This window comes from Tamandua tetradactyla, chromosome 11 (assembly GCF_023851605.1).
Source record: "Tamandua tetradactyla isolate mTamTet1 chromosome 11, mTamTet1.pri, whole genome shotgun sequence".
Lineage (NCBI taxonomy): Eukaryota > Metazoa > Chordata > Mammalia > Pilosa > Myrmecophagidae > Tamandua > Tamandua tetradactyla.
In genome coordinates this window covers 81,526,265-81,552,282 of record NC_135337.1, presented here as the reverse complement: position 1 = coordinate 81,552,282, position 26,018 = coordinate 81,526,265, and the positions used below count along the sequence as shown (strand labels likewise).

Genomic DNA, 26,018 nt, shown 5'->3' with positions numbered 1-26,018 from the left:
ACCTAATTTCCATCTCCCGCCACACCGGTTCCCCAGCACAAGGGTTTTGCCTGTTCTGTTCCAAAAGGGTGCTTGCTTAATAAGGTGTTGAGTGCCTGATCTCCGTTTAGGGGTGATGCCGACCCACCGGGCCCAGCTCGGATGCACGCGGGCTCACCAAACGTTTGCCGATGGAGTAGCGGACGCAGCGCCCCGAGAAACGGGAGGATTGTGTGGGCGAGCAGCTGACCGCGGGGGGCGCCCCCAGAATCCGTCGGGTGTTCCTATCCCTCTGGGTTTCCCACTTTCCCCTACGGGACCTCTAACCCCACCCCCACCCCCGGGATCTCCCAACCTGCGTGTGGATCCCCCTCTCCTTCCGTCTCCCCCCACCCCTCTGGTCCCAACTGGCTCAGAAGCCCTCCCCTCCCTTTCCCCGCCCCCCACGGTCCCCCTCCCTCCCACCTCCCCTCCCTGCGTCCCTGCGGGTCCCCCAGGCTCTGCGGGACAACCCCCCACACTGTTCTGGGATCGCCGGGAAGGCGGGGCCCGGGCCTGGGTTGGGCTTTGCGGGGCGGGGCCCCTACCCTGGCCCCTCCCTCCGCGCAGGCGCAGGTGCGTCGCGAGCCGCGGTCCCCGGCGGCTCCATGGGGCTCCCGGGCCTGCAGCGCGCAGCCTCGGGGGAGCAGGTAGGCGCGGGCCCGCGGGCGGGGGGCGGACCAGACCGGGGCAGATTCCGGACCGCGGGGACGGTGGGACCCCACGGGCACGCGTGCAGAGGCTGGAAGGTCGGAGGTCCAGGGCAGTCGCCATGGAGACGGTTGTCAGGGAAACCGCCGGGGGCTGCTGGCTGGGCTGCCTAGGGCCAAGAACCCTGTTCCCCGCGCCGCAGCGGATACCACCCCACGTCTACGCAGGCGCGCGCCTCACGGGGCCCAGCCCTCGGCCTCTATGGAGACCCCCCGGACCCCTCCTCGGGGCGCGGCCGCGGTGACGCGCGGGCGGACGACTGGGCGCTGCGGCGGGGGCGCGCTGAGCCGGGGCTCCTTCCCGCGCCAGGGGTGGGGCCGAGCCACGCCCTGACCTTCTCCGGGCCTCAGTTTCCCCTTCTCGGGTAGGCCCGACGCCGACTCTTGCTGACGCTGAGGTTCTTAGGAACGACGATATCCGTTCCCACCCGGGCCGAGAGCACCGCTGGCCTCCGGGATTGTTCCGAATCCTGGGGCTAGACTCGCCCCCATTTAGGGGTAAACTGAGGCTGCGAGGGTGGGCGCAGAGTCCCAGGTCAGGGCTGCAGCAGGGCCGGAGTCTGAGCTCGGGGGCCGCTGTCCGCGGTGCTGACCCTTCTGCACGCTGGCGCCGCGCTCCCCACCCCCCTCACACCCACAGCCGCTCGCCCCCCGCGGGAAGCCGGCCCCGAGTAGTGGTCCGAATTGAGCGGCGCGGCCGGGCCTGGAACTGGGACGTCCACCGTCCCTTGCCCCACTTCCAGGGGTAGTTCTCACCTGTCAGGGGTCTGCCCTTCTCCAGCCTGCAGCCCCATCTTGTCTCAGGAGATGACCTGCTTCCCTCTGCCCACCACCCAGCTCTGTACTGGGAGGAGCTGACCCTAGGTCAACCCCCAGCTCGGGGTGTAGAGGCGGCACCGCAAGGAAGGGTGGGGCACAGGGGAACAGGGACGGTAAGACCATGTGCCTGGCAGGGAGATGCAAGCTCCACATCAAGGAGCTTTCCCCTCCAGGGACCTGGCAGTGCTGGGGCAGCCTGGAAGGGGCCCCGGGCTTGGCCTGCCACTGTTGGGTGGGTCGGGTGCTCTAATGTTGGGCCTGGGGTCCGGAGGGGCTGTGGGACTCTCGTCTTTTGCAGTTTTAGAGTTCCCAGTGCTACCTGATTGTGTTTGGGGCTCAAGGGTTTAGAGGGTCAAAGACTTGGGGGGAGATCTGATGTTCCAACGCCTCATCCATCTAGACCCCCACCTCACCATAGGGCACCCAGAGCAGTGAGGGAGGCCAGAGCCTCGAGCAACATTTCCCTGGCCTGAGCTGCAGTTTCCCCATCTGCATGAGGACAGATCTGGCCACTGGCCATGACAGGCCGAGCTCCTGCCAGCTCTAAGGTTCAGGCTAGGAGGGGTTGAGGAGCTGGGACATCTGAGGTTGGACAGGGAGAAAGAGGCTTAGTTCCACCACCACCATCCCCACGCTCCAGGGATTAAAACAGGAAACTGAGATCAGAGAGAGGCATGCTCAAGGCCAAACAGGGAAATGAAGGAAGAGCTGAAGCCCTGAGCTCCTCACCTGCCCCATCTCCTGCCCTTGCTTCGCTCTCTACAACTCCTTTCACCCTCAACTCCATGGCCCCACCACATGCTTTGTATCCCCTGTGCCAGCACTGATCACACACAGCTCAAGATTTTGTATATTCTGTTCCCCTGTCTCAAATGCCTTTCCCTCCTTGACCACATGACCAACTTGTCCTCATCCTAAAGAGGTCCAGTACTGGTGTCCCCTTCTCAGGGCAGCCTTTTGAGCCCCCAGAAAGAGCCCCTCTCCCCTTTGCATCCTCTCCCAAGGCCCACAGTCAAGGGAGGGCTGTGCCTGGCTCTAGAGGATCCCTGAGGGCTGGGCCTGAGACCTCTGGGGTCCCTGGCATTGCCAGTCCAGGCCTGACCACACAGAGGCTTGTGGCTCCACAGCCAACAGCAGACAGCAGGGCTCCCCTATGCCCTTGGCCACAGCAGCCTCAGAATGCACAGACCCTCCCTGCCTCTCCCTTCACTCCTAGTTCCTGCCCTTGCAGGGGCTGCAACGTCCCCATTTTACAGAGAAGGAAGCCGAGGGTTTGGGAGGAATGCTTTGGCCTAGGCACCCAGCCAAGAAGATGCAGAACCGGGTCTCTGCTGCCACCTCCCCGTCCTTCGGTGCGGGTGTCGGCCGCAGGTGCTGCAACTGCAGAGGCAGCTCAGGGGGTTAAACCCTCAAGTGGCCTCCAGGGATGCACTGATGATCCAGGACAGCCGGGGACATGGGCTCCTGGGACCCCTGGCCCCTTCAGTTCCGTGAGGGCACATTAACAGTATGAGGCAGGACAGAGACACAGAGAGACTGAGACTGAGGGAGAAGACAGGCACGGGGAGGGACAAAGGCAACACCAAGAGGTGGAGGAAGCACTGAGATGGAAGAGACCTGGAATCCAAGGAGGAGGAGCTGGGAAGACAGAAATGGGAGAATGCAGGGTCCTGGGCACTCCCCAGTCAGCCTGCCCATCACCCCTCCCCCCACACACACCATGTGTCGGGGACCCTTGGGGAGGTCCTGCAGGCTCAGTGGAGGCCTGTCCCGTCCTGACTCATGTGCACAGGCTGTGGGGGTGGGGATGCTGGCCTGGCCCCTGCCCTAGGCAACCCCTGCCCCCTTCTAAGATTCTGATGTAACATCCAAGACTCCCCGTTTCACCCTCAAATTGTGTGACAGGCCATTCACACCGAACAGAGGGGGTAGAGGGACGCGAGTCCCGGTTCTTGGGACGCCCCTTCCCGAAGGTGGGTGGGGAGGGTTCACTCCCCGCACACGCAGCCCCTGAACCGGCGCCCAGGCCCGACGCCCCGCGGCCTCCGGGCCCCTCCCCGCGCCGCCATTGGCTGTTGCCATGGCACCAGCCGTCTTCCCGCGCCGCCATTGGCTGCCACGCCTGCATCCCGCAGCCGCACCCTCCCCCGCTCGCGGTGGTTTCGTCCAGCGCCGGGAGGCGGTGGCGCCGCCTGGCCAGGCCCGGACCGGGCTTTGTGCGTCCGGGAGCCCCTGCCCGCGCCGCGGAGCCCCGCAGCCCCCGCGCCCGCCCACCGCTCGGGCGGGCTGGGATCTTGGGCCGGACCCGCGGAGCGAGGAGGTCCCAGACCCGTGACGCCTCCGCCAGGCCACCGCAGCGGGATCGAGTAAGCGGGCGGCGTCCTCACTGGGCGCGGGATGGAAGGGAGGGCGCGCGACCTCCGCATCGCGCCCGGAGTCCCCAGCAGATTTTGGAGCGTCCATTTCTCCAGGGTGGGGGCTGGGGAAGAAACTGAGATCTGGGGCCTGGGGATGGGGTCCAGGTCGCTGCAACCGGTCACGCGCACACCCATTCCCAGACTCTGACTCCATCTCCAGATTTCGGGTGGGCGAGGGGCGGCCAAGAGCCTGCGGACAGGTGCCTGCGCTTCAGCGATGTCGCTGGACCTCCCCAGGTGTCAGTTTCCCTCTCTGTAAACTGGGGGTTTGGATGAAAGGAACAAGATGTCCTGCGCCTCTGCCATGATTCCCTGAAATGCAGCTACTCACGGCTCAATCAGACATCCAGAAGCTGGGGGTTCCCTTAGGTGCTTTCCAGGAGAGCCCCCAGGAGTTGTCTGACCCAGCCTGGGGGTGAGGGTCAAGCAGGAGGACTTCCTAGAGGAAGATAGTGAGAGGTAGGTGAAGAGGACAGGTGCCTCAGGCAGTAAAGGCTTGGGGGATGAGAGCAGCTGGGTGGCAAGTGAGGCTGAGCGTATGAGGAGGATTCAGGTCTTGACCTGGAGGGCACTGGGGAGCCATGGGAAGTGTTTGAGCAGGAGAGGAGAGGGGAGGTCAGCCTTGTGACTTTCAGAAAGTTCTCTCCAGCTGGGTGTGAGGAGTGGCTTGTGGAGGCTGAAAGAGGGTGGAAAGGACACCGCGGTGGTCTCAGGAGCTGGGGGAGGGACAGTCTAGCTGGGCAGTGCTTCAAGGAGCTGCTTGGAGCATGGAGTCTGGGACATCAGCCTGGGTGGCCCTGGGCCAAGGTCAGTCTGACCACCAGATGTGGGGGAAGGGTGAGGGTGTCTGAGGCTCAGCCTGGACCATTCTAGGGGAGCCACATGAGAGCAGTCTGGGAGAGGGGAGGTGTGGCCACCCATGGACAGAGCCCTAGGAAGGACATGCATGGGGACTCGTGCCAGCCGGGCAAGGCCCACTGGCCTCAGCCAGGATACAGGGCTCAAGCCACCCCCCAGAGATCTCACTGCATGTGGCCCCCAACCTCAGGCATGCTCCCCAGCTGACATCCCAACCACTTTGGGTACAATGGGTGTCAGGGTGGGTGGCGAAACCCCCTGTCCCCTTCCGACCATCCTGCCTGCTTTACAACTTGAGATTTACCCTGTGTCTATTGTCTCAACTTGAGCTGCACTCAGCTCTGGGAGATGGGCCAGGCCGGCTGAGTTCTCCCCATTCCTCAGATAGGCAAACTGAGGCCCAGGGAACTGGGGGTTCCAATCTCATCTTGTCAACTTTCTTATCTTGGGGCCTCTGGAGGGCCTGTCCCTCCCTCCCCTAGCCCTCAGTTTCCCCCTCGGGGAACGGCCTAATGGTGGATCCTGAGACTCCAAAACCAGAGGACACATCAGGCACACAGGAGGGACTCCCAGCAGGTCGGCCTGGCTGGCTCCATACCCTGACCCCAGGCCAGATCCCCCAGCCCTACTCCAGGCTCCCCTTAGCCTTTGGTGATGCTAGGATGGGCAAGGGGGCTTCGTGGGATAGGAGGAGGGAGAGGAAAATGAATAAGTGAATGAACAAATGTGGCTGGATGGGTAGGAGGGTGGAGAGAGGAGCAGGTGCCCCCTGTGGGCAGGGCCAGCTTGGGGAGGGGGCTCGGGTAGCAGGGGGCGGCAGCTCCCAGGAGGAGTGGTGGAGGGGCTGGGCTGCCATTGGTGGGCCTCAGACAAAGGCGGCGGGAGGGGGCGGCGCTGACGGGAAGGGAACAAAGAGGCGAGGGGTGGGGGTGGGGGGGGTCCCTGGTGGGCGGGCCGAGCTGAAGGAGGAGGTGCCAGCTGGACAGACGGAGAGAGAAGGTTAGGACGGCAGGAGAGGGGACAGCTAGCAACACAAAGAGGCAGGCGGAGGGGGCTGAGCTGTACCAGGAGGTTCAGTAGGGGCAGCTTCCCAGGGTCTGGCTGCGGATGGAGGGGGTGTGGGGCCTCCAGGGTGACAGTCTGTCTGTCCCCACCATCAGCCCACTTTCTTAGGTGCGGGGGGAGACCTTAACCTGATTTTGTCTTAACCTGCCTGGGGGGGTCTGCCCACCGGCCTCTCCCCTGCCAGCTTCTGGCAGGCTGTGCTTCTCCGGGGGAGAGTCTCAGCTATCAGTCTGTCCTACTGTCTGTCTGTCTGTTGTCCTCTCCAACTCTCAGTGCGCCTGGGCTGGCCAGTCCATCTGCTGACTTTAGACTGACAATCTCTAGCTGTCAGTCAGTCTGTCTGTCCTGGCTATGAGGGCAGTTGGGTGTTGGGGCTTCCTATGTGTCTCATAGCCGTCTGACAGCTCTGTCCCTCCATCTCCCTGTCCCATCGCCCCTGTCCCTGTCTGTCACTCCATCTGTCATGCCATCTGTACCCCAGATCCCCTGGGCCAGGCTCACTCTGCTGGGGATCCCCTACCCTCCCCGCCCCAGGATAAGGCAGGCGGACGGGTTCAGGTTAGGGACCATTTTGGGGGCACTGGTGACCCGCTCCCCAGACCCTGAGTGAGTCCTTGGTCCTGCAGCCACAGACGCTGAAGATGACAAGCGCCGTGGCATCCTACGAGCAGCTGGTGCGGCAGGTGGAGGCCTTGAAGGCCGAAAACCGTCACCTACGGCAGGAGCTGAGGGACAACTCCAGCCACCTGTCCAAGCTGGAGACAGAAACATCGGGCATGAAGGTGGGCAGGGGGCTGGCCAGGGGCAGGGACAGATGCCAAGGAGGGGAGGGTCAGAGGGGACAGGGACAAATGCCACAGAGTGGACAGGGGCTGGACAGAGGGGATGGTCCAAGGGGACAGGGACAGATGCCAGGATGCTAGACGTGGGAGTGAGCAGGTCACATCTGGGCATCTCATAAGGGGTGGCCCCTGGATAGCTTAGGTCAGCAGGTTTGACTCTGACCTCCTCTCCCTGCCCACCCCTCTCCCCACCCCCACTCCCAGGAGGTGCTGAAGCATTTACAGGGTAAGCTGGAGCAGGAGGCCCGGGTGCTCGTGTCCTCGGGGCAGACGGAGGTGCTGGAGCAGCTGAAAGGTGAGGGCCTGCCCATTGTGGGGAGAGTGACCTCTGCACCTGGGGGCCATCTCCAGCTCACCCACGGGGAGCTGGGAGGGGCGCTGACCTCCACGCTCTCCCTCCCTGCCCATCCAGCATTGCAAATGGACATCACCAGCCTGTACAACCTGAAGTTTCAGCCGCCGGCCCTGAGCCCTGAGCCCCCTGCCCGGAGCCCCCAGGAAAGCCCCCTTCACTGCTCTGGGCCCTCCAAGGACAGCGTGAGTGAGTTGAGCCGGGCCACCATCCAGCTGCTGGAAGAGCTGGACCGGGAACGGTGAGCTAGAGGGCAGCTCCACGGCTCCATGGCGCCTCTCTGGGCCTGACTGACCCTGACTGGAGGACAAAGAGGCGGGTAGTTTCCTGGCAGAGGGAAAAGCTCCCGGGAGACAAACCCAGGGGTCCCTGACACGCAGGCGTCGTTAGGGAGATGGCTGAGTCCGGCGTCCAGGCTTGGAGTCAGTCCCGGAGCCAGAGGGGCTCAAGGCAGCCTTTGTGGAGAAAGGGATGAGAATCAAGTCACCTGGGCTCCTGGCCAGCAGAGGAGGGCAGGGCCCAGGCTGCCCCGTTCAGCTTGGCTGAGGTGTGGGGACTTGGACAGGGCAGTTCGCCAGGGCTCTTAAGTCTGGGCTCTGCTGTGTGACCTCAAGCAAGTCCCCTAGGCCTGCCAACCTCAGATTCTGCTCTGTACAATGGAAATACACCAATAGGGGTGGGGCAGTGCTGCATCTGGAGCACGCTGAGCCTGAAGCCCATCTGTGTTGGCTGGGAGGAGATCAGCAAGTGCAGGAAGGTGTGATAGCAGGACAATCCCAGCCAGAGCCTTTCTTCAAGGATGTGGATTCACTAAGGAATAACCTGTTCTCCCTTTAATTCATTTACTGTGCCCTGCCCCATTAATTGCAGTCCCCCTTTCCCCAGTGCCGGGAGTTCCATGGGAACTACTATGCTGCCTGTGAAATTGGCACATAGTGTATACTCCGTAAACGCGTGCAAATGAAAACAGACACGTCTATAGGTGCCCCCCCCCCCAGGTGCTTCCTCCTGAATGAGATCGAGAAGGAGGAGAAGGAGAAGCTGTGGTACTACTCCCAGCTGCAGGGCCTGTCCAAGCGCCTGGACGAGCTACCCCACGTGGAGACGGTGAGCGGGCGGGGGTGCCCGGGGCAAGTGCCTGGGGCGGGGGGAGGGGAGGTCCCGCTGGGCGCACCTCATCGCGGCCCGCCCGCCCTTCCCAGCAGTTCTCGATGCAGATGGACCTGATCCGGCAGCAGCTGGAGTTCGAGGCGCAGCACATCCGCTCGCTGATGGAGGAGCGCTTCGGCACCGCGGACGAGATGGTGCAGCGCGCGCAGGTACGGCGAGCGGGGCGGGGTCTCACGCCTGCGGACGGCTCGGTGGGTAGTGCCCGCTATGGGCGGGGTTACGGGACAGAGCTGCTGGTTGGCCTATTAGGGGAGGACTGGGCGGGGCCAGGATCCAGAGCGGATGGTGGGTGGAGCCAAGGGCGACTGTGGGCGTAGTCTGGCCCAGGGGCTGAGTCCTAGAGGGACATGGGCGGAACCGGACCAGGGTAGTGGGCGGGGCCCCAGCGTTGATTGTCTCCTGCGCAGATTCGCGCTTCGCGCCTAGAGCAGATCGACAAGGAACTGCTGGAGGCCCAGGACCGCGTGCAGCAGACAGAGCCCCAGGTACGGGGGTGAGGTGGGGGGTGGGGAAGCCGGTCCCTGGGGTGACGTCGTAATGGGCACTCAGTGGGGTGCTCTCGGGGCGACGCCCAGGACCGGCGCTCTCCTGGCAGGCTCTGCTGGCGGTGAAGTCGGTACCGGTGGACGAGGACCACGAGACAGAAGTCCCCACGCACCCAGACGATGGCGGCCCCCAGCCCGGCAATAGCAAGGTGAGAAGGCTCCCAAGTGGGGGCCCCTAGGACGCCAGGCCGGGTGCGTGGTCTGGCATCCAGCTTTGGAGGTGTTGCCCTGGGATGGGGTGAGCATGCCGGCTATGGGCTGGGCGAGCCAGGCGGGAACAACCGTCTTGTATGTTTGGGAGGCACTGGCCCTTATCTAGCCCCAAGGATATGGGGTCGGGGGGTACTCAGGGAGGCCGATGGGGTGAGCATTGGCCCTTTCGGGCTGGGGGCACAGGACACGCCTGGTGTTTTTTTTTTTTAATTTATTTATTTTTTATTAATGATACATAACCACATACAAACACAAACATTCTTTTCATATGATCATTCCGTTCTTGTTATATAATCAATAACTCACACTATCATCACATAGTTGTATATTCATCATCATGATCATTTCTTAGAACATCTGCATCAATTCAGAAAACAGAAAAAAATCATACATACCATACCCCTTACCCCTCCCCTTCACGGATCACCAGCACTTCAATCTACTCAATTTATGTTACCATTTCTTCCCTCTATTATTTATTTATTTTTAATCCATATGTTTTACTCGTCTGTCGATAAGGTAGACAAAAGGAGCATCAGACACAAGGCTCTCACAAACACACAGTCACACTGTGACAGCCATATCATCATACAATTATCTTTAAGACACATGGCCACCGGAGCACAGCTCCACATTTTCAGGCAGTTCCCTCCCGCCTCCCCATTACACCTTCAGTAAACAGGTGATATCTATTTAATGCATAAGAATAACCTCCAGGATAGCCTCTCTACTCTGGAATCTCTCAGCCATTGACACTTTATTTTGTCTCATTTCTCTCTTCCCCCTTTCAGTTGAGAAGGTTTTCTCAGTCCCTTGATGCTGAGTCTCAGCTCATTCTAGGATTTTTATCCCACTTTGCCAGGAAGGTCCACATCCCTGGGAGTCATGTCCCACGTAGACAGGGGGAGGGTGGTGAGTTTGCTTGTCGTGTTGGCTGGAGAGAGAGGCCACATCTGAGCAACAGAAGAGGTTCTCCTGGGGGACTAGTTTTAAGTAGGCTAAGCCTGTCCTTTGCGGGATTAAGTTTCATATGAACAAACCCCAAGATTGGAATGCCTGGTGTTTTAGAGGTCCCCGATGCCCCCGTCTATCCAGCCAGGTGTGCGGGCTGCCCCTGCCTGGGACAGGCAGGCGGGCTGGGGTCCCCCACCCTGACCCAGCCCTCTCCCTGCAGGTGGAGGTGGTCTTCTGGCTGCTGTCCATGCTGGCGACGCGAGACCAGGAGGACACGGCACGCACTCTGCTCGCCATGTCCAGCTCACCCGAGAGCTGCGTGGCCATGCGCCGCTCGGGCTGCCTGCCGCTGCTGCTGCAGATCCTGCACGGTGCAGAGGCCGGGGCCGGAGCCGGGGGCCGCGCGGGAACTCCAGGGGCTCCGGGCGCCAAGGATGCGCGCATGCGCGCCAATGCGGCTCTGCACAACATCGTGTTCTCGCAGCCTGACCAGGGCTTAGCGCGCAAGGAGATGCGCGTCCTGCACGTGCTGGAGCAGATCCGCGCCTACTGCGAGACCTGCTGGGACTGGCTGCAGGCGCGGGACGGCGGGCCCGAGGGCGGCGGCGCGGGTGAGAGTGCGGGGTGCAGTGTGGGGGGCGCGCGCCTTGCGGGAGCTCGGCCAAGGGAGGCTTCCAGCCACCGGTGCATAATTGTAGCACAAGAAACAGCCATTGCCTGCTTTTATGGGCAGCCTCCGGGACGTGGGCGCAAACTTTTTTGTTTTGCGGCCCATCGCAGAGTTAACCCATGACAAAAGTGCCGGCTGAAAACGCACAGCAGGTGGCACTTAGGACCATCCCTGCAGGCCTGTGAGATGGGGAGGGCAGGGGACCTGCAGGGTGACTCGGGGATGATTCTCAGGGGTGGCTCTGACCCTGTCCTCTCCCCACCCCACAGCCCCCGTCCCCATCGAGCCACAGATCTGCCAGGCTACTTGTGCTGTCATGAAGCTGTCCTTTGACGAGGAGTACCGCCGAGCCATGAATGAGCTGGGTACGCGCCACCTCCCGCCTCTGCCTCCTCCAGGGAGCCTCCTTTGCGGCATGCGGGTGCAAAGCCGGCATCTCGGCAGGGCGAGTGGTCCAGCCCGAGGCTGGGAGGAGGGAGGTGGAGCGCATGGGGTACCTGCCTCACCCCTCCGGCTCCACCACCCCCACAGGCGGGCTGCAGGCTGTGGCTGAGCTCCTGCAGGTCGACTATGAGATGCACAAAATGACCCGGGACCCACTCAACTTGGCCCTACGGCGCTACGCTGGCATGATCCTCACCAACCTGACCTTCGGCGACGTTGCCAACAAGGTGTGGCCAGGGCCCGGGCACTTGTCCCAGGGCGGGTAATTCCAAGAGGGCCCGCGGCAGAGGCGCTGCAGCTGGATCTGCGCTGTCATCTGCCCTTGTTTCACAGCAGCGCTCCCGCCCCTCTCTGAGCCTGTTTCCTCTTCTGAGCAATGGGCTGTTTTCCTTCCCTCCCCCTCATCCCCAGGCCTGGAGGCTGTGGCTGCCGGGAGGATGGGGAGCAGCTCCCTCATCCCCACAACCCCCGTGCCCTTCCTCTGCCCCCACAGGCTGCACTATGTGCCCGCCGGGGCTGCATGGAGGCCATCGTGGCTCAGTTGGCCTCAGAGAGTGAGGAGCTCCACCAGGTACCTGGGGCTTCCCCTGGGTGGGGAAGGGGCTGGCAGCTGGGAACATCTTGCAGGGCAACCCTAGAAGTATGTCCTTTGCTTCTCCCTAACTATTAAAGGCCGGCCCTGCTGGACCGCGGGGTCCCCTCCTTCTCTGCCCACCCCGTCCCCTTCCTGCCACGGGCATCCTGGGCAATATCTCTGCAGTTCTGCCGCTGGGCTGGGGTTGGTGGCCCAGGTGAGGGGCCACCTGGGGAGCTGGCCTGGGCCCTGGGCCTCCTTGGCCACCCTACCTCCCGCCCCAGGTGGTGTCCAGCGTCCTGCGGAACTTGTCCTGGCGGGCTGACATCAACAGTAAGAAGGTGCTCCGGGAGGTGGGCAGCGTGCCGGCCCTCATGCAGTGTGTCCTCCGGGCCTCCAAGGTGGGCACCAGGCAGGGGTAGGTGGGAGGCCCCCAGGCCTTAGGGAGGGGGCCACACAACGGCGAGCCTCTGGGCAGAGGGGAACCTGCAAAAAGTGATGAGCCCTCCGTCCCAGGGGGCAGTCAAGCCCAACCACTCACTGCTTAGCGGAAATGTTACGGAGGGTGGGCCAGAAGCAACTGGCACAGGCTCCCATCCCTACAGCTTGATTTTTATTCAAAGATCTGTTGGGTGGAGGGCCTTAATTCCCAGCCTTCTGTCCCCACCTCAGTGGGGAGGGGGTGTGTGTGTGCAGGGCTGGTGCCCCCGCCCCCCAGGCCACTGACCCCCTCCGCTCTGCACCCAGGAGTCCACTCTGAAAGGTGTGCTCAGCGCCCTGTGGAACCTGTCGGCGCACAGCACGGAGAACAAGGCAGCCATCTGCCAGGTAGACGGCGCGCTTGGCTTCCTGGTGAGCACGCTCACCTACAAGTGCCAGAGCAACTCGCTAGCCATCATCGAGAGCGGCGGCGGGATCCTGCGCAATGTCTCCAGCCTCATTGCCACCCGCGAGGACTACAGGTCAGGCCTGAGCCATGCGGGGCAAGGGCCTGCAGGAGGGCATGGGGAGGGGGTGTAGGGTGAGGGCTCAGGGTGGGCAGGGGGGTGGGTTGGTGGAGCCCCGGAGGGCTCAGGGGTTGAGAGCTGTGACAGAGGCAGCGTCAGTCTGTCCTGCTGGGCACCGACTGTATGTAGATTCCAAATGTTGTGTACGATATACTTATACCCAAAACGTAACACTTTATTTTAAATTGAGCTAGATGTTTTATTTTGCTCTAATTTGTATTTAGTTTAAATTTCCATTTTCACTTAATTTTTCCTTTATTTGCTTTAACTTTCTTTTTAATTTAATCACAATGTGATTTTCACATTTTAAAATTTTATTTTGTGTTTAGTATAAGTATATCCCACATGTTGTGCTGGATCTACTTATACTAAGATGTTTAATCTAATTTCCATCCTTTATCGTATTTTAATTTAACTTTAACTTAAATTTTGCATTCTTTTACTATTATTCTTTTAACTTAATCTAACTGTACCTTTATGTTAAAATAATTTATTTTAACTTTGAGATAATTTAAATAAAATAAAATTTTACTTTTTTTTGTGAGAGCAGTGGAAAATTTATCAAATAATCTGCAGAATGCAGAGTTCCCGTATACCTCTCCCCAGTTTATCTGTAGAAAGTTTACTTTTAGCATTAAGTATAAACCAGGCCTTCTTTGGGCTGTTCTTATACTAAAACATCCCTCCTGTACTCGGATTTACCGTCGGGATCGGTGGCCCCGCCCCTCGGCGTCAGGCCCCGCCCCCGTCCTCACGGCCCCGCCCCCGCCCGCGCAGGCAGGTGCTACGGGACCACAGCTGCCTGCAGACGCTGCTGCAGCACCTGACGTCGCACAGCCTGACCATCGTGAGCAACGCCTGCGGCACCCTGTGGAACCTGTCGGCCCGCAGCGAGCACGACCAGGAGCTCCTGTGGGAGCTGGGCGCCGTGGGCATGCTGCGCAACCTCGTGCACTCCCGCCACAAGATGATCGCCATGGGCAGCGCCGCCGCCCTGCGCAACCTGCTGGCGCACCGACCCGCCAAGTGCCCCGCGGCCGCCGCCGCCATCTCCCCGGGCGCCTGCGCCCCCAGCCTGTACGTGCGCAAGCAGCGCGCACTGGAGGCCGAGCTGGATGCCCGGCACTTGGCACAGGCGCTCGGCCACATGGGTGAGCGGGGTCGGCCCGAGCCCGAGCCCGAGGCCGCCTCCAAGAAGTCACTGCCACCGCTGCGGCACCTGGACGCGCTGGCCCGGGACTACGCCTCAGACTCCGGCTGTTTTGACGACGACGACGCGCCCTCGCTGGCCACCGCTGCCGCGGAGCCACCAGGACCCGCTGCCCTCTCCCTCTTCCTGGGCAGCCCCTTCCTGCAGGGACAGGCGCTAGCCCGCACCACGCAGGCCCGCCGAGTCCCTGAGCCAGAGAAGGGGGGCGGTGGGGAGGAGGTGGCCGTGGCGGCCCAGGCCCAGGCCAAGCTGGCGCTGGCAGTGGCACGCATCGACCGGCTGGTGGAGGACATCTCTGCCCTGCATACCTCGTCTGATGACAGCTTCAGCCTCAGCTCTGGGGACCCCGGGCAGGAGGCGCCGCGAGAGGGCCGCGCCCAGTCCTGCTCGCCCTGCCGAGGGCCAGAGGCGGGGAGGCGGGAGGCGGGGGGCCGGGCCCACCCTCTCCTGCGACTCAAGGCGGCCCACGCCAGCCTCTCCAACGACAGCCTCAACAGCGGCAGCACCAGCGATGGCTACTGCCCACGTGAACATCTGCGGCCCTGCCCACTGGCTGCACTGGCTGAGCAACGCGAGGACCCGCTGGGGGGGCGGGCACGGCCCAGCCGGCTGGACCTCGAGCTGTCGGGCAGCCCAGCCGAGCCACCGGTCCAGGACACGGTGGCCACTGATGCCCACGTGCGCACCATCAAGCTGTCCCCTAGCTACCAGCATGTCCCGCTGCTCGAGGGCACGGCTAGGATGGGCGTAAGGCCTGCGGCCTCCACCGGCACCCGGAAGCAGGCGTGGCTACCTGCGGTGGGCCGGGGCAAGGGGCCCGAGAAGCCGCCCAGCCCACTGCCCACCATGGGCAAGGATGCATCTCTCTGCCTGTCCCGTTGCAGTTCTCTCTCCTCCCTGTCCTCGGCCGGGCGCCCAGGACCCAGTGAAGCTGGGGACATGGACGACAGTGACTCATCCCTGGAGGTGCTAGAGGCAGCTGGCCCTGGTGAGGCCGGGTTGGAGGGTGCATGGCGGAGCCCAGGGGCAAGCTCGCTGCCCGTAGCCATCCCAGCCCCCCGCAGGGGCCATGGCCGGGGCCTGGGTGCCGAGGATGCCACGCCCTCAAGCTCATCAGAGAACTACGTGCAAGAGACACCACTAGTGTTGAGCCGCTGTAGCTCTGTCAGCTCACTGGGTAGCTTTGAGAGCCCGTCCATCGCCAGCTCCTTTGCCAGCGAGCCATGCAGTGGGCTGGGCAGTGGCACAGTCAGCCCCAGTGAGCTGCCCGACAGCCCTGGGCAGACCATGCCACCCAGTCGGGGCAAGACACCGCCGGCCCCCAACTCGGGTGAGCGTGAGGCCAGCCAGTTCAGCCTGCAGTGGGAGAGCTACGTCAAGCGTTTCCTGGACATTGCCGACTGCCGAGAGCGGTACCGGCCACCCTCCGAGCTGGACGCGGGCAGTGTGCGTTTCACCGTGGAGAAGCCAGACGAGAACTTCTCCTGCGCCTCCAGCCTGAGTGCACTGCCGCTGCACGAACATTATGTCCAGAAGGATGTGGAGCTGCGGTTGCTGCCTGCGGCCTGTCCTGAGCGCGGAGGTGGTGGTGGCAGTGGTAGTGGCAGTGCTGGCGGTGGTGGCCTTCACTTTGCCGGGCACCGCCGGCGGGAGGAGGCGGGCAGCTGCGTCGAGGGCCCAGCACCCACCCGTGTGGTGGCCGAGCAGGGGCTGGAGCTGCTGCGGGAGTGCCTGGGTGCCGCTGTGCCCGCTCGGCTCCGCCAAGTGGCCTCCGCTCTGGTGCCTGGACGCCGGGCACTGCCGGTACCTGTGTACATGCTGGTGCCCGCCCCAGGCCGGGGCGACGACTCTGGCACAGACTCGGCAGACGGCACACCGGTCAACTTCTCCAGCGCTGCCTCGCTCAGCGACGAGACGCTGCAGGGACCCTCCAAGGACCCACAGAAGCACACAGGCCACACGGCCTCCTCCAGGCAGGCCCCCGGGCACCGGTCCAAGGTGGGGGGTGGCGTTGGCCGGAACACGGAGCAGGTCCGGGAGCCGAGCAGGACCCGGGCTGGCCTGGAGCTGCCCCTCGGCCGGCCTCCAAGTGCCCGGGCAGATCGGGATGACGCCGGCCCAGGTCGGGCTCGGGGGGACGGGGCCCTGCAGTCCCTGTGCCTCACCACGCCCACCGAGGAGACCGTGTACTGCTTCTACAACGACTCGGACGAGGACGTGCCCTCAGCGGCGCTGCCCGTGCGCCGGCCCTCGGGCATTCCACGGGCCCTGAAGCGGGAGCGCCCAGCGGGCAGGATGGAGGCCCCGCCCACGGCCAAGCCCGGGCCACCCCGTCTGATCGCGGACGAGACACCGCCCTGCTACTCCCTGAGCTCGTCCGCCAGCTCCCTCAGCGAGCCCGAGCCCCCTCAGCCCCCCGAGCCCCCCAAGCGGGCGGCCGGTCGGAGCCGAGGCGGCGAGCGTGGGACCTCCAAAGACCTCAGCCCCGGAGCTGGGCGCGGCGGCTCCCAAAGCCGGCGGGCCGAAGACGAGCGACCGCGGCGCTGCAGAGGCTCCGCCCTGCCGCAGCGCCGTCCCCCAGCGTCCGGACCCCGGCGTCGGAAGCCCGGGGCGGCCAGGCCCGATGAGCCAGCGGCGGGGGCGCCCCGGGAGCGGAGCGAGGAGGCCGCGGGCTCGGACCGCGCCTCGGACCTGGACAGCGTGGAGTGGCGCGCCATCCAGGAGGGCGCCAACTCCATCGTCACGTGGCTGCACCAGGCGGCCGCGGCCTCCCGTGAGGGCTCGTCCGAGTCCGAGTCCATGCTGTCCCTCCTTTCGGGGCTCTCAGTGGGCTCGACGCGGCAGCCCGCCCTGGATGGGCCGGGGCGCCGGCCGCGGGCGCCGGAGAAACGGGGTCCGGTCCGGGGTGAGCGCAGTGGACGCCGCACGCCCGAGAAGCCGCGGGACGCTCCAAAAGCCGCCTCCCGCGTACCCGCAGTGCTCCGCGGCCGGACGGTGATCTACATGCCCAGTTCGGCCGGCCGGGCCCTGCCTCAGGGCGCCGCCAGCTCCCGCCCCGCCCCGAGCAAGCCCGGTACGTCCGGCTCAGCCCCGCCGGCCGCCGCAGCCAAGGCGCCCAGCCCCGGGCAGCCACGCTCCCGCAGCCTGCACCGACCCGGCGGGGGCTCGGAACTGGCGCCGCTGCGCGCCCCACCCAGGAGCGCCACGCCGCCCGCGCGTCTAGCTCCTACGTCCTCGTCCGGCTCCTCGCAGACCTCCCCCGCCTCCCAGCCGCCACCCAGGAGGCACCCACCGGCCACCCCTGCCCTGCCCGGGCCCGCCACACCCCCGGCCCCCAAGACGCCGGCCCGGGCGCTACTTTCCAAGCAGCACAAGGCCCAGAAGTCGCCCGTGCGCATCCCGTTCATGCAGAAGCCGGCGCGGCGCGGACCCCCGCCGCTGGCCCGGGCGGGCACGGAGCCGGGTCCCCGGGGCCGGGCGGGGAGCGAGGGGGGCGCCCGCGGCGGCCGCCTGGGCCTGGTGCGCGTGGCCTCGGCCCGCTCCAGCGGCAGCGAGTCCTCCGAGCGCTCGGGCTTCCGGCGCCAGTTGACATTCATCAAAGAGTCGCCCGGCCTGCGCCGCCGCCGGCCCGAGCCGGCCCCCGAGAACGCCGCCCCGCAGGCCACCCCCCAGGCCGCCCCGGCCCTCCGCGGCCGCCCCGCGTTGCCCGCCGTGTTCCTCTGCTCCTCGCGCTGCGACGAACTCCGGGCGGCCCCCGCGGCCCGGCGCACCAGCTCCGAGAGCCCATCGCGCCTGCCCGTCCGCACGCCGGGCCCCCGGCCCGAGGCGGTCAAGCGCTACGCCTCCCTGCCGCACATCAGCGTCGCCCGCAGGCCCGACGGGGCCGCCCCACGCGCCCCTGCCGACGCCGCCCGCCGCGGCAGCGAGGGCGAGGCCCGGCCGCTGCCCAGGGTGGCCGCGCCCGGCTCCACGTGGCGGCGCATCCGCGACGAGGACGTGCCCCACATCCTGCGCAGCACGCTGCCCCCCACCGCCCTGCCGCTCCGGGGCGCCTCGCCCGGGGAAGGCCCCCCGCCGCGCAAGACTAGCGACGCCGTGGTGCAGACCGAGGACGTCATCGCGGCCAAGACCAACTCCAGCACGTCCCCGAACCTGGAGAGCCGGGAACCTCCCCAGGCCCCGGCCGCCCTCCTGGGCAGCGACGTGGACGGGCCCGGCTTCTCCAAGCTGCCGGCCACCGTCCCCTTAGTCCCCGAGGGCCTGGGGGTCCCTGCCGGGGGCTTCCCCGCCAGCCGCCACGGCTCCCCAAGCCGAGCGGCTCGAGTCCCGCCCTTCAATTACGTGCCCAGTCCCATGGCGACGCCGGCCGCCACGGACCCCATGGCTGTGGAGAAAGCGCCCCCCGCCGCCCCCGCCGGCCTCCTGGAATAGCAGCTTGCGCCACCCTAACAGAACATTCTCTCCCGGCCCTGCAGCCTGGGCCGCGTGGAGTCTGCACGGTGGATCTCTCAGTAGGTCGTCCTGGGGCCGTAATGCCCACTCGGCTTTCACGCAGACGCTTGCTTCTGGGCCGCGGGGGCTCGGGAGGGAAACAGGCTGATGGCCGGCCCTCACGTCCCGGGCAATGAGCACGCCTGGCCCCGCAGCCGGCTGTCCTGGAGACCTGGGCCCCTCTTTCTCTGGTCTCTGGGCTGTTTGGAGGCACTGTCTGGCCCCTGCTGGAGGTGAAGGTGGGGACGGGGGGGGGGGGGGGGGGCACCCTCCAGCTAGGTTGCTGCCTCATCTGCAGAGCCTGCAATTACTCTGCAGGGTTTTCATCTGTTAATGACAGCCTTTCTGGGTTTGTTTGCATTCCTGCCCCAGCCAGGGGCGGGGTGTGAGGCAGAGCCCAGCAGGAGGAGCCCCCCTTACAGGGGGAACCTGAGGAGGTCCCGGGTGCGAGGGACTGGCGAGCAGGAGGGGACGTGCTGCCAGGCACTCTTGCCCTCTGCCGCCTTTGCAGACGCTGGGAAGTGCTGGCAGCCAGCTGGGGTAACCTCAGAGGACTGCGATGGGAGATGGCACCCCTGGGGGAGGGGGCTGGAGTGGGGAGGCGGCTGCTGCTGCTGCTGTGCTCCACTTCCTTTCCTTTTACTGACCAAGAAAGCACCAGACCCTTGAAAACCCTCTCCCCAGGCACAGCCGGCTATGTCCCTTCCAGTGCAGCCTGGCTTGGGATGGACAGACGCCTGGGCCTCGCCCTCCCCTGAGCACAAGACAGAACTGGACACAGGGCCTGGCCAGCTGGGGCAGGCTGTGGGGTGGGGGTGCGGGTGTGGGTGGGGGGCCTGGAAGGTGCCAACAAATGAGAGGCTAGAAGGGGTTGAGTGCAGGTAAACAGGGATGGAGGGTGGGCCTGGGACACCTGGGGCTACCCCTCCAGCCCGTCTCCAGGAGCCCACAGCCTCTCTGAGGAACACCAGCTGCTGGAGGCAAGCCTTAGGGACCCCGAAAGCCTGGTCCCTGACAGGCATGCAAGACCAAGGAGCCCACTGGCACCTCTCCATGACTCAGCGGGAAGGCAGGGCACTTCTAGAGCTCCAAGTTGGGAAAACAGCCAACCCAGCAGTCAAGGCACCTCTGGTAGAATGTTCTCAATTTTGGCCCCTCATGGGTGTGACTGTCTCGGCCCCTGCCCCAGGCACCCGGCTGCCGCTTCAAGTGTGCATCTGGCCTAGTAGGACTGGCTCTGTCCTGGGAACTGACCAGCAGCGATGTCTGGGCCTCGCTAGCCAGGAGACTGTCCCTGGGGCCACTCCACGGGCCAGCAAGCTTAGCCTCGCAAGTCCTCACCCGTGCTCTAGCGTGTCAGGGCCGCTGGACCTTCAGGGGACCACGGGTGGGCCATCAACTTTCTGTTGCAGGGTGACAACTGGGAGCAGCCAGTGGACAGTCTCCCAAGGACGGAGGCCAGGCTGCCATGGGCTCTGGGGGCCCAGCTACACTCTGGAAGGACCCAGGGGCAGGGCAAGGGCAAGACGTGGACGATGGAGCTGTGGCTGTTGGTGGGGTGAAGGACGTGGCCTGGGGAACAGAGACAGCGCCCCCCCCAACCCTGCACTGTGAGACTGGTGGTGCCCTCGCTGCTCTGTGCCTCAGTCTCCCCATGTGGGCCGTGGGGAGCTCTCCAGCACTACCTCTCCGGGCATGGACAGATGCCTGCAGAGCCCAGGCTGTGTGTGGGGGCCAGGCTGCCCCCTTTTTTGCATGTCCCCTTCTGCCCTTGCCCCAATCCCGCCCAGATGCAGCTTTGGATCAGCTGGCTGGGTCACTCTCTCCTCAAACTGTCTCAAGGTGTGTTTCAAATCTGAGGTCCTTGGGCAGGAGAGGAGTGCACATATCCCCACCCCGAGCCTGTGGCCTGTGCCCAGGGGCTGGTGGATGCCCACCCTGCCACCCTGCATTAGGTGAACCCAAGGCAGCGCATCCAACGCCAACCTGCTCATCCCGCTTGACCCTGCTCCAGCTCCCCAGTGTTACAAGGAGCCATGTAAATAGCCACCCCTGACCACAGGGACTCGTCTGCTTAGATGAGGCAGAACTGGGCATCCGACCTTGCGTGCACCTTTAATAAAGAGCTATGGAACCACACCACTGCCCCTTTGCTTCTCTGATGCCCGCAGACAGGGTGGGGGGTGGGGCTGGCAGGATACTCCCATGTCCTCCATCTGCTCACCTGCTCACCTGGCCCCGCAGTGCATCCTGGGTTGATGGCACAGCTTCAGATCGGAGCTGGGAGCCAGGGAGCAAAACTGCGAGGCGGACAGCTGCAGGGAAGGGGGCCAGTCTCCAGCCTCAGCTGCCCCATCCGTCCTCCTGGGCCCCCAGCCTCTATGGCTACATCCACCAGGGGCTCCCCAAAGCACCCTGAGATTGTGTCCATCAGTTGAGAAGGCCCACAGGGGCTGTACAGGGAGCCTGTGTCACAGCATGGCAGGGTCTCTACCCCTTCTGGGAAAGAAAAACTCCCATTTGTGGCTGATGGACAGGGTCCCAAAACACAGTAGGCCCCAGGCCTGGCCCACCCAGAACTTCCTTGCAGTCAGGTGGTCCAAGCAGGGACTCCTTTAAGTCATCCTGCCTCAGGGGCTTTGGGTGGGGACACCCCCTTTCTTCTCAGGAACCCAGTATCACAATGGCCTGGGGCACAGTTCCCAGCCAAGGGCACCTCTGAAAAGTTCCCAGCCAACCCTGCCTTCCGACAAGGATTAACGCCAGGGAGACACCAAGCCCCAAGAAGGGGTATCTCTTCTGGAGCCCCCCCAGCAGCCCTGGGCTATGAGAAGGGGGACTTGGCACACGGTTGGACCGGAGCCTCGGGCTGGTCCTGATGCTGCGGGCACCCCATCTGACTGAGAGAATGGGCAGACAGCGTCCGCTTCAAGGAGTTGACACCCCTTAAATCAGGTGCTGAAGCAGGCTGAGCCAGCTGGAGAATGAGACTTGCAGTGGGGGGAAGGGGGTGGCTCTGCCCCCAGAGGCTCCTGGAGGAGCAGACCCCCAGCAGGTGCCGTCATCCCCATCCTCTTCTGGAACCCTCGGTGGCCCCGATGCCTACAGAGCTGTCAGAGCTGGCTGGGTGCTCCTGCCATGGTTTAATGCACTGAGGCGATGGCCCAGAGTGGCCAGAAGTGCTGGGGACCCACGGGAAAAGCAGTCAGTTCAGAGTGGGGCTCGAGTTCTCTGGAGAGAAGCCCTAGGGTGAGTGGCGTCAGGACCGCAACCCACTGGGGGAGCCCTGCTTGAGGCCAGCACGGCGGCCACTCCCCTACACCGTCCCTGCCACCAGCTCCCACCCAGGCAGGTCCTGTCCCCTTGAGTCTCTCAGGACCTGGCAGGCAGGCCACAAATACAGAGCTTTGGAACCTGCTTCCGGGACCCGGGACCCCATGTTGGAGGGGTGCTGGCGAAGGCGTCCTGGGCAAGATGGGAACTGCTGGAGGGGCGTGTGCTCGGGCACCTGCTGGTGGCAGAATGCCAGCCAGATGTGAATAAATGTGTCCTGGATAAGTCACAAAATGGAGAACTGGAGGTTGGCCCCTCTTCCAGGCAGGCAGCCTGGCCCAAGGACTGTACCTAGTGGAGGGGAACGGGAGGGAAGGGGGCCTCCGGGAATGTTCTATTAGCTTCTCCCTGGCCACTGTCTCTGAGTGGTCTCCAAGGCCGGTGGGCAGCCACAGGCTGTGGTCAGCCAGAGGAAGGGGCTGGGGCCATGGGCAGTGCCGAACGTGTCACCCGGTCGATGTCCTGCTCCAGCTCCTCACCAACCCGCCGCAGCACCTCCAGCTTCAGCTTCAGCCCACTGCCGGCCTGCTGCAGCCGCTGGTTTGTGGCCACATAGGCCCGGCTCTGTGGGTAGAGCCACTCCCGCTGGGCCTCAGTGTCCTCGGTCCTCCCAGAGGGACCTGGGGGATCTGGGGAAACAGCAGAGCCTTGTCATTGCCTGTGGGCGAGGGGACTCCAAAGTACAGAGCAGCAGACACAAGCATGCCAGGCTGGGCTCCCCTGGGTGGGAGATGGGGGCAGGGGGCTTGTTTTCCTTGAGAAGCCAGCATGCAGGGTAGGGGACAGCAGCTGGCAGAGATGGGGGCTTTGGGTAGGGGGCTTCCCTAGGCCGAAGATGGGGCAGTGGATGTGTCCAGTGCCATGTAAGCAGCAGAGGTGGGAGGCAGCTAGGCTGCCAAGCCCGCTCTCCTAAGGGACGGACTCAGTTTCCCCTCAGGAGATGATACCCCTGGTGGACTCTGGGTCCCAGAAACAATTTGCCCCAAGGGTCAGTTTTCCCTCCTGAAAAGAGCATCCATGCCCAAGCCTGCCAACTTGTATGGTTGCTGTTGAAGCCTAAAATGCAACACCCCGGCTCAAGGAGCCACCCCCATGGCTGTGCAACCTCAAAAAATCGGGCATTTGGGGATTCGGGAGGGGCTGCCCAGGTGAGGAGGGCGAGGAGACAAAACCCTGGGACCTTCAAGTAAAGAGAAGCCACATGGAGATTCTCAGCCTCCCTAAAACACTCCAGCCTGACAAGGCCAAGGAAAGCACAGGCTCCAGAGTCTTGCAGCCCCTCTGGCCTGGCCCAGGAAAAACACTATTATCATCACCTGCTTTAGTAATACGATGGGAGGACTCAGACCAGTCGTCGGGAAGCCACCTGTGACCCCTCTCACAGGGGGACCTGGGTCTGTGACTCCCAAACTGGGGCTCAGGTGCCTTAGGGTGACCCAGCCATGCCTGGGACAAACATGGCTCATCTTCCTTAAGCTGTCTGATAGAACTTTCCAGATGAGGGACATGCTCCCCTTCTGTACTATCCAGTATACCAACCATCGACTCCCTACGGCCTTGAGCACTTAAAACATGACTAGGTCAGGGAAGGAGATGAATTTTTAATTTCACTTCATTCTAATTTAAATGTAAAGAGCCACACGTGACCAGTGATTACAGAATCCAACAGCAAGGGATTATAGTGCAGACTCTAGTAGAAGTTTGGGGAAGCTAATTAAGGGACTGAAAAAGCTTTCACAGCACACCCAACACAGATATCTAGGAGAGCTGGACCCCCACCCCCTACCCCACTCCAATCCCCGTAAGGCTTCCTCACTCCCCACCAAGCTTTCCTGGAGCGAATGTTACAGAAATTGCCATCTGACACCCAGCCCGCATCTCAGGTGCTGCTGCTTTGATTTTCTCCCACCTTCCACCATCCTAGATGAAGCACTTATTTGTGTTCCAGGATTCTGGGGAGAGACGTTTTGCCTCCTTTGATCATACTTTAGCCCCCATGCTTAGAACAGGTCTGGCACATCTTAGGTGCCCAATACATGTTTCCTGAATGAGTGAATGAATGAATGCAACACACTACTGAACTCCAAATGCACCCAATGCACAGCACACATTCTAGGGCTGACCTGATGGTTTTTTCTAAACCAGGGCTCGGCAAACTTTGCCAAAGTCATGACAGTCGATACTCTGCACTGTGGAGCACAAGCAGGCTCAGACACTCGAAAAAGGAGTGGGCTGTGTGCCAATAAAACCACTGAGGGACTTCTTTCCAGGAATCATGGACTACTCTTTCTTTGTTTTCCCCCAACCATTTAAAAACGAGAACTCCATTCCGGGCTTGCTGGTCTTAGGCGGCAGGATTTGACCCATGGGCCCTACTTCTAGGACCCCGCTAAGGTGTACCCCAGTTTACAGATGAGAAGAGGGAGGCTCAGGGAGGAGAAGGAAGCGCCCGAGTTCCTGGCTCAGCGGTTCCCAGGCTCTGGGACTGGGATTTGGCGTGTGCTTCCCCCTCCTTCGCTTCTGGGGTCCCTGAGCCACTCCTCCCTGGTTCCCGTCTGGATCCTCTCTACCTTCCGGGGCCAGCACGGTGAAGACGGGATCCGTGGCGGGAGCACCCTGCACGTCCTCCAAGATCTGCTCCACCGTGGGGGGCGCCGGGCGGGTGGGCAGCACTACGCGCTTCTTGGCCTTGGGACCCATCGCTGCAAGGCGAGAAAGGGGAATACTAGACGGGGGCGTACAAGACTCGGCCTCTGTCCCAGCCCTACCTTCCGCCCAGGGAACTCGTGCATACTCGTCGGAGCCCTAGCCGCCCCGCCCCTTCGGACCCCTCAGGTCCCGAGCTCGGCCTCGGCGACCTCACCGGGTTACACCTGAAAACGAGCGCCCACCGGCCGGCGGTGCCCGAAGGGCCGCTTCCGCTTCCGGCCGGCGCGAGGTCCCGCCCCCTCCAATGCACGACGGGTTCTTCCGTCCAGTTTCTCCCTCCCGTCACTCACCGGGAGTCCCCGCCCTCTTAAAGGAGCCGCGCCCGCAGGGGGCAACAGGAGCAGCGCGAGGACTCTAACCCATTAACCCGCCGCGCGGTCGCTGACTACCCGATCTCCAAAGCCCCTGCTCCTCCTCCGCAGAGCAGGAGGCGGAGTGCTGTTGTTTTCTAACAGCTTTTTTGAGATGTGATGCACAGACCCTGGAGTGCACCTGTTGAAAGTGTCCAATTCAGCGTGTGGGTTGCTGGTTTGCCTTTTGACAGTTGTGCAACCATCACCGCCATGGAGTTATAGCACACTTTTTTTTTTTCAGTCAAAGCAATATCTTTTTCTTTTCAACTTTATTTCAAACCTAAAACTTCATGATAAAACTTCTACTTATCAAATAAACATGTCAAAAAACAAGTTGTAGTTCTGGCCCATGCACTTCCCCCTCCTCCCCCCAAAAAACAATTCAACAAATGGTGCTGCAATAACAGGATGTCACATGGAAAAAGAATGAAATGTGACCCTCACCATACAGCATACGAAAAAAAAAGCTGTAGCTCATATTATCAAAAAAACTGCGGCACTGTGCTGGGAACAGGTTCTTCAGTACCAGGAAGAGAATTAAATGTCCCTCTTCCACCCCCAAAGAGTCTCTGTTGATCCAGTAGAGAATATGCTGGGATACCACTTTCCCATGCCAGAAGAAAAGCATAAAAGAAAAATGCTTGCATATATCAGTACTAATAAAACTCTTGACATTTCACGAAAATGCTTAAAGGCTATAGGCTGCCGAATGCTAGAGCAAACCTATTTCATGATCACATTAACATATGCTGAATTACAGACAATTCGAATTGCAGTGTGGAATGAACACTGCATATCTAAATGACTCATTGTCATGGTCAGGTTCATGTGCCAACTTGGCCAGGTGGTGGTACCTGTTTGTCTGGTTGGGCAAGTGCTGGCCTGTCTGTTGCAATGAGGACATTTCATAGAATTAAATCATGATCACATCAGCTGTATCCACACTGATTCCATTTGTAATCAGCCAAGTGGAGTGTCTTCTAATCACTGGACGCCTTTTAAGGAGGATTCGGAAGAGAGAGGCTCTCTTCCTGCTTCGGCTGGCGAGCCTCTACGGTGGAGTTCATCCAGACCCTCTGTCGGAATCGTCAGCTTCACAGACTGCCCTGCAGATTTTGGACTCTATGTTCCCACAGTTACATGAGACACTTTTATAAATTTTATATACACAAATATTTCCTGTTGCTTCTGTTTCTCTAGAGAACCCTAACTAATACACTCATATATAAAATGAGTGTCTGCTTTTTATCTGTGAATCTGCCTT

The 26,018-nt window shown here is 62.5% G+C and overlaps 2 protein-coding genes across 4 annotated transcripts; one reads left to right on the top strand and one right to left on the bottom strand.

Moving 5' to 3' along the window:
- The first annotated feature begins 579 nt into the window (after nt 1-579).
- APC2 (APC regulator of Wnt signaling pathway 2) lies at nt 580-20,492 on the top strand. Its single transcript, XM_077121318.1, has 15 exons — nt 580-668; nt 6,514-6,669; nt 6,934-7,024; nt 7,142-7,322; nt 8,080-8,188; nt 8,284-8,400; nt 8,659-8,736; nt 8,847-8,945; nt 10,184-10,580; nt 10,903-10,998; nt 11,165-11,304; nt 11,571-11,648; nt 11,936-12,052; nt 12,399-12,613; nt 13,436-20,492. The coding sequence occupies exons 1-15, from the start codon at nt 627-629 to the stop codon at nt 18,297-18,299; spliced, it is 6,780 nt and encodes a 2,259-aa protein (XP_076977433.1). The 5' UTR covers nt 580-626; the 3' UTR covers nt 18,300-20,492.
- On the bottom strand, nt 19,211-24,635 carry C11H19orf25 (chromosome 11 C19orf25 homolog). 3 transcript variants are annotated; one of them, XM_077121319.1, is made up of 3 exons: nt 24,556-24,635; nt 24,263-24,394; nt 19,211-22,321 (listed from the first exon to the last, which is right to left on the bottom strand). In XM_077121319.1, exons 2-3 carry the CDS (start codon nt 24,390-24,392, stop codon nt 22,095-22,097), a joined length of 357 nt encoding a protein of 118 aa, XP_076977434.1. In that variant the 5' UTR covers nt 24,393-24,394; nt 24,556-24,635; the 3' UTR covers nt 19,211-22,094. The 3 variants fall into 3 exon arrangements, with proteins under 3 accessions (XP_076977434.1, XP_076977436.1, XP_076977435.1); XM_077121321.1 differs by having other exon boundaries at nt 24,487-24,599; XM_077121320.1 differs by having other exon boundaries at nt 24,263-24,417; nt 24,487-24,593.
- Nucleotides 24,636-26,018: the final 1,383 nt, after the last annotated feature.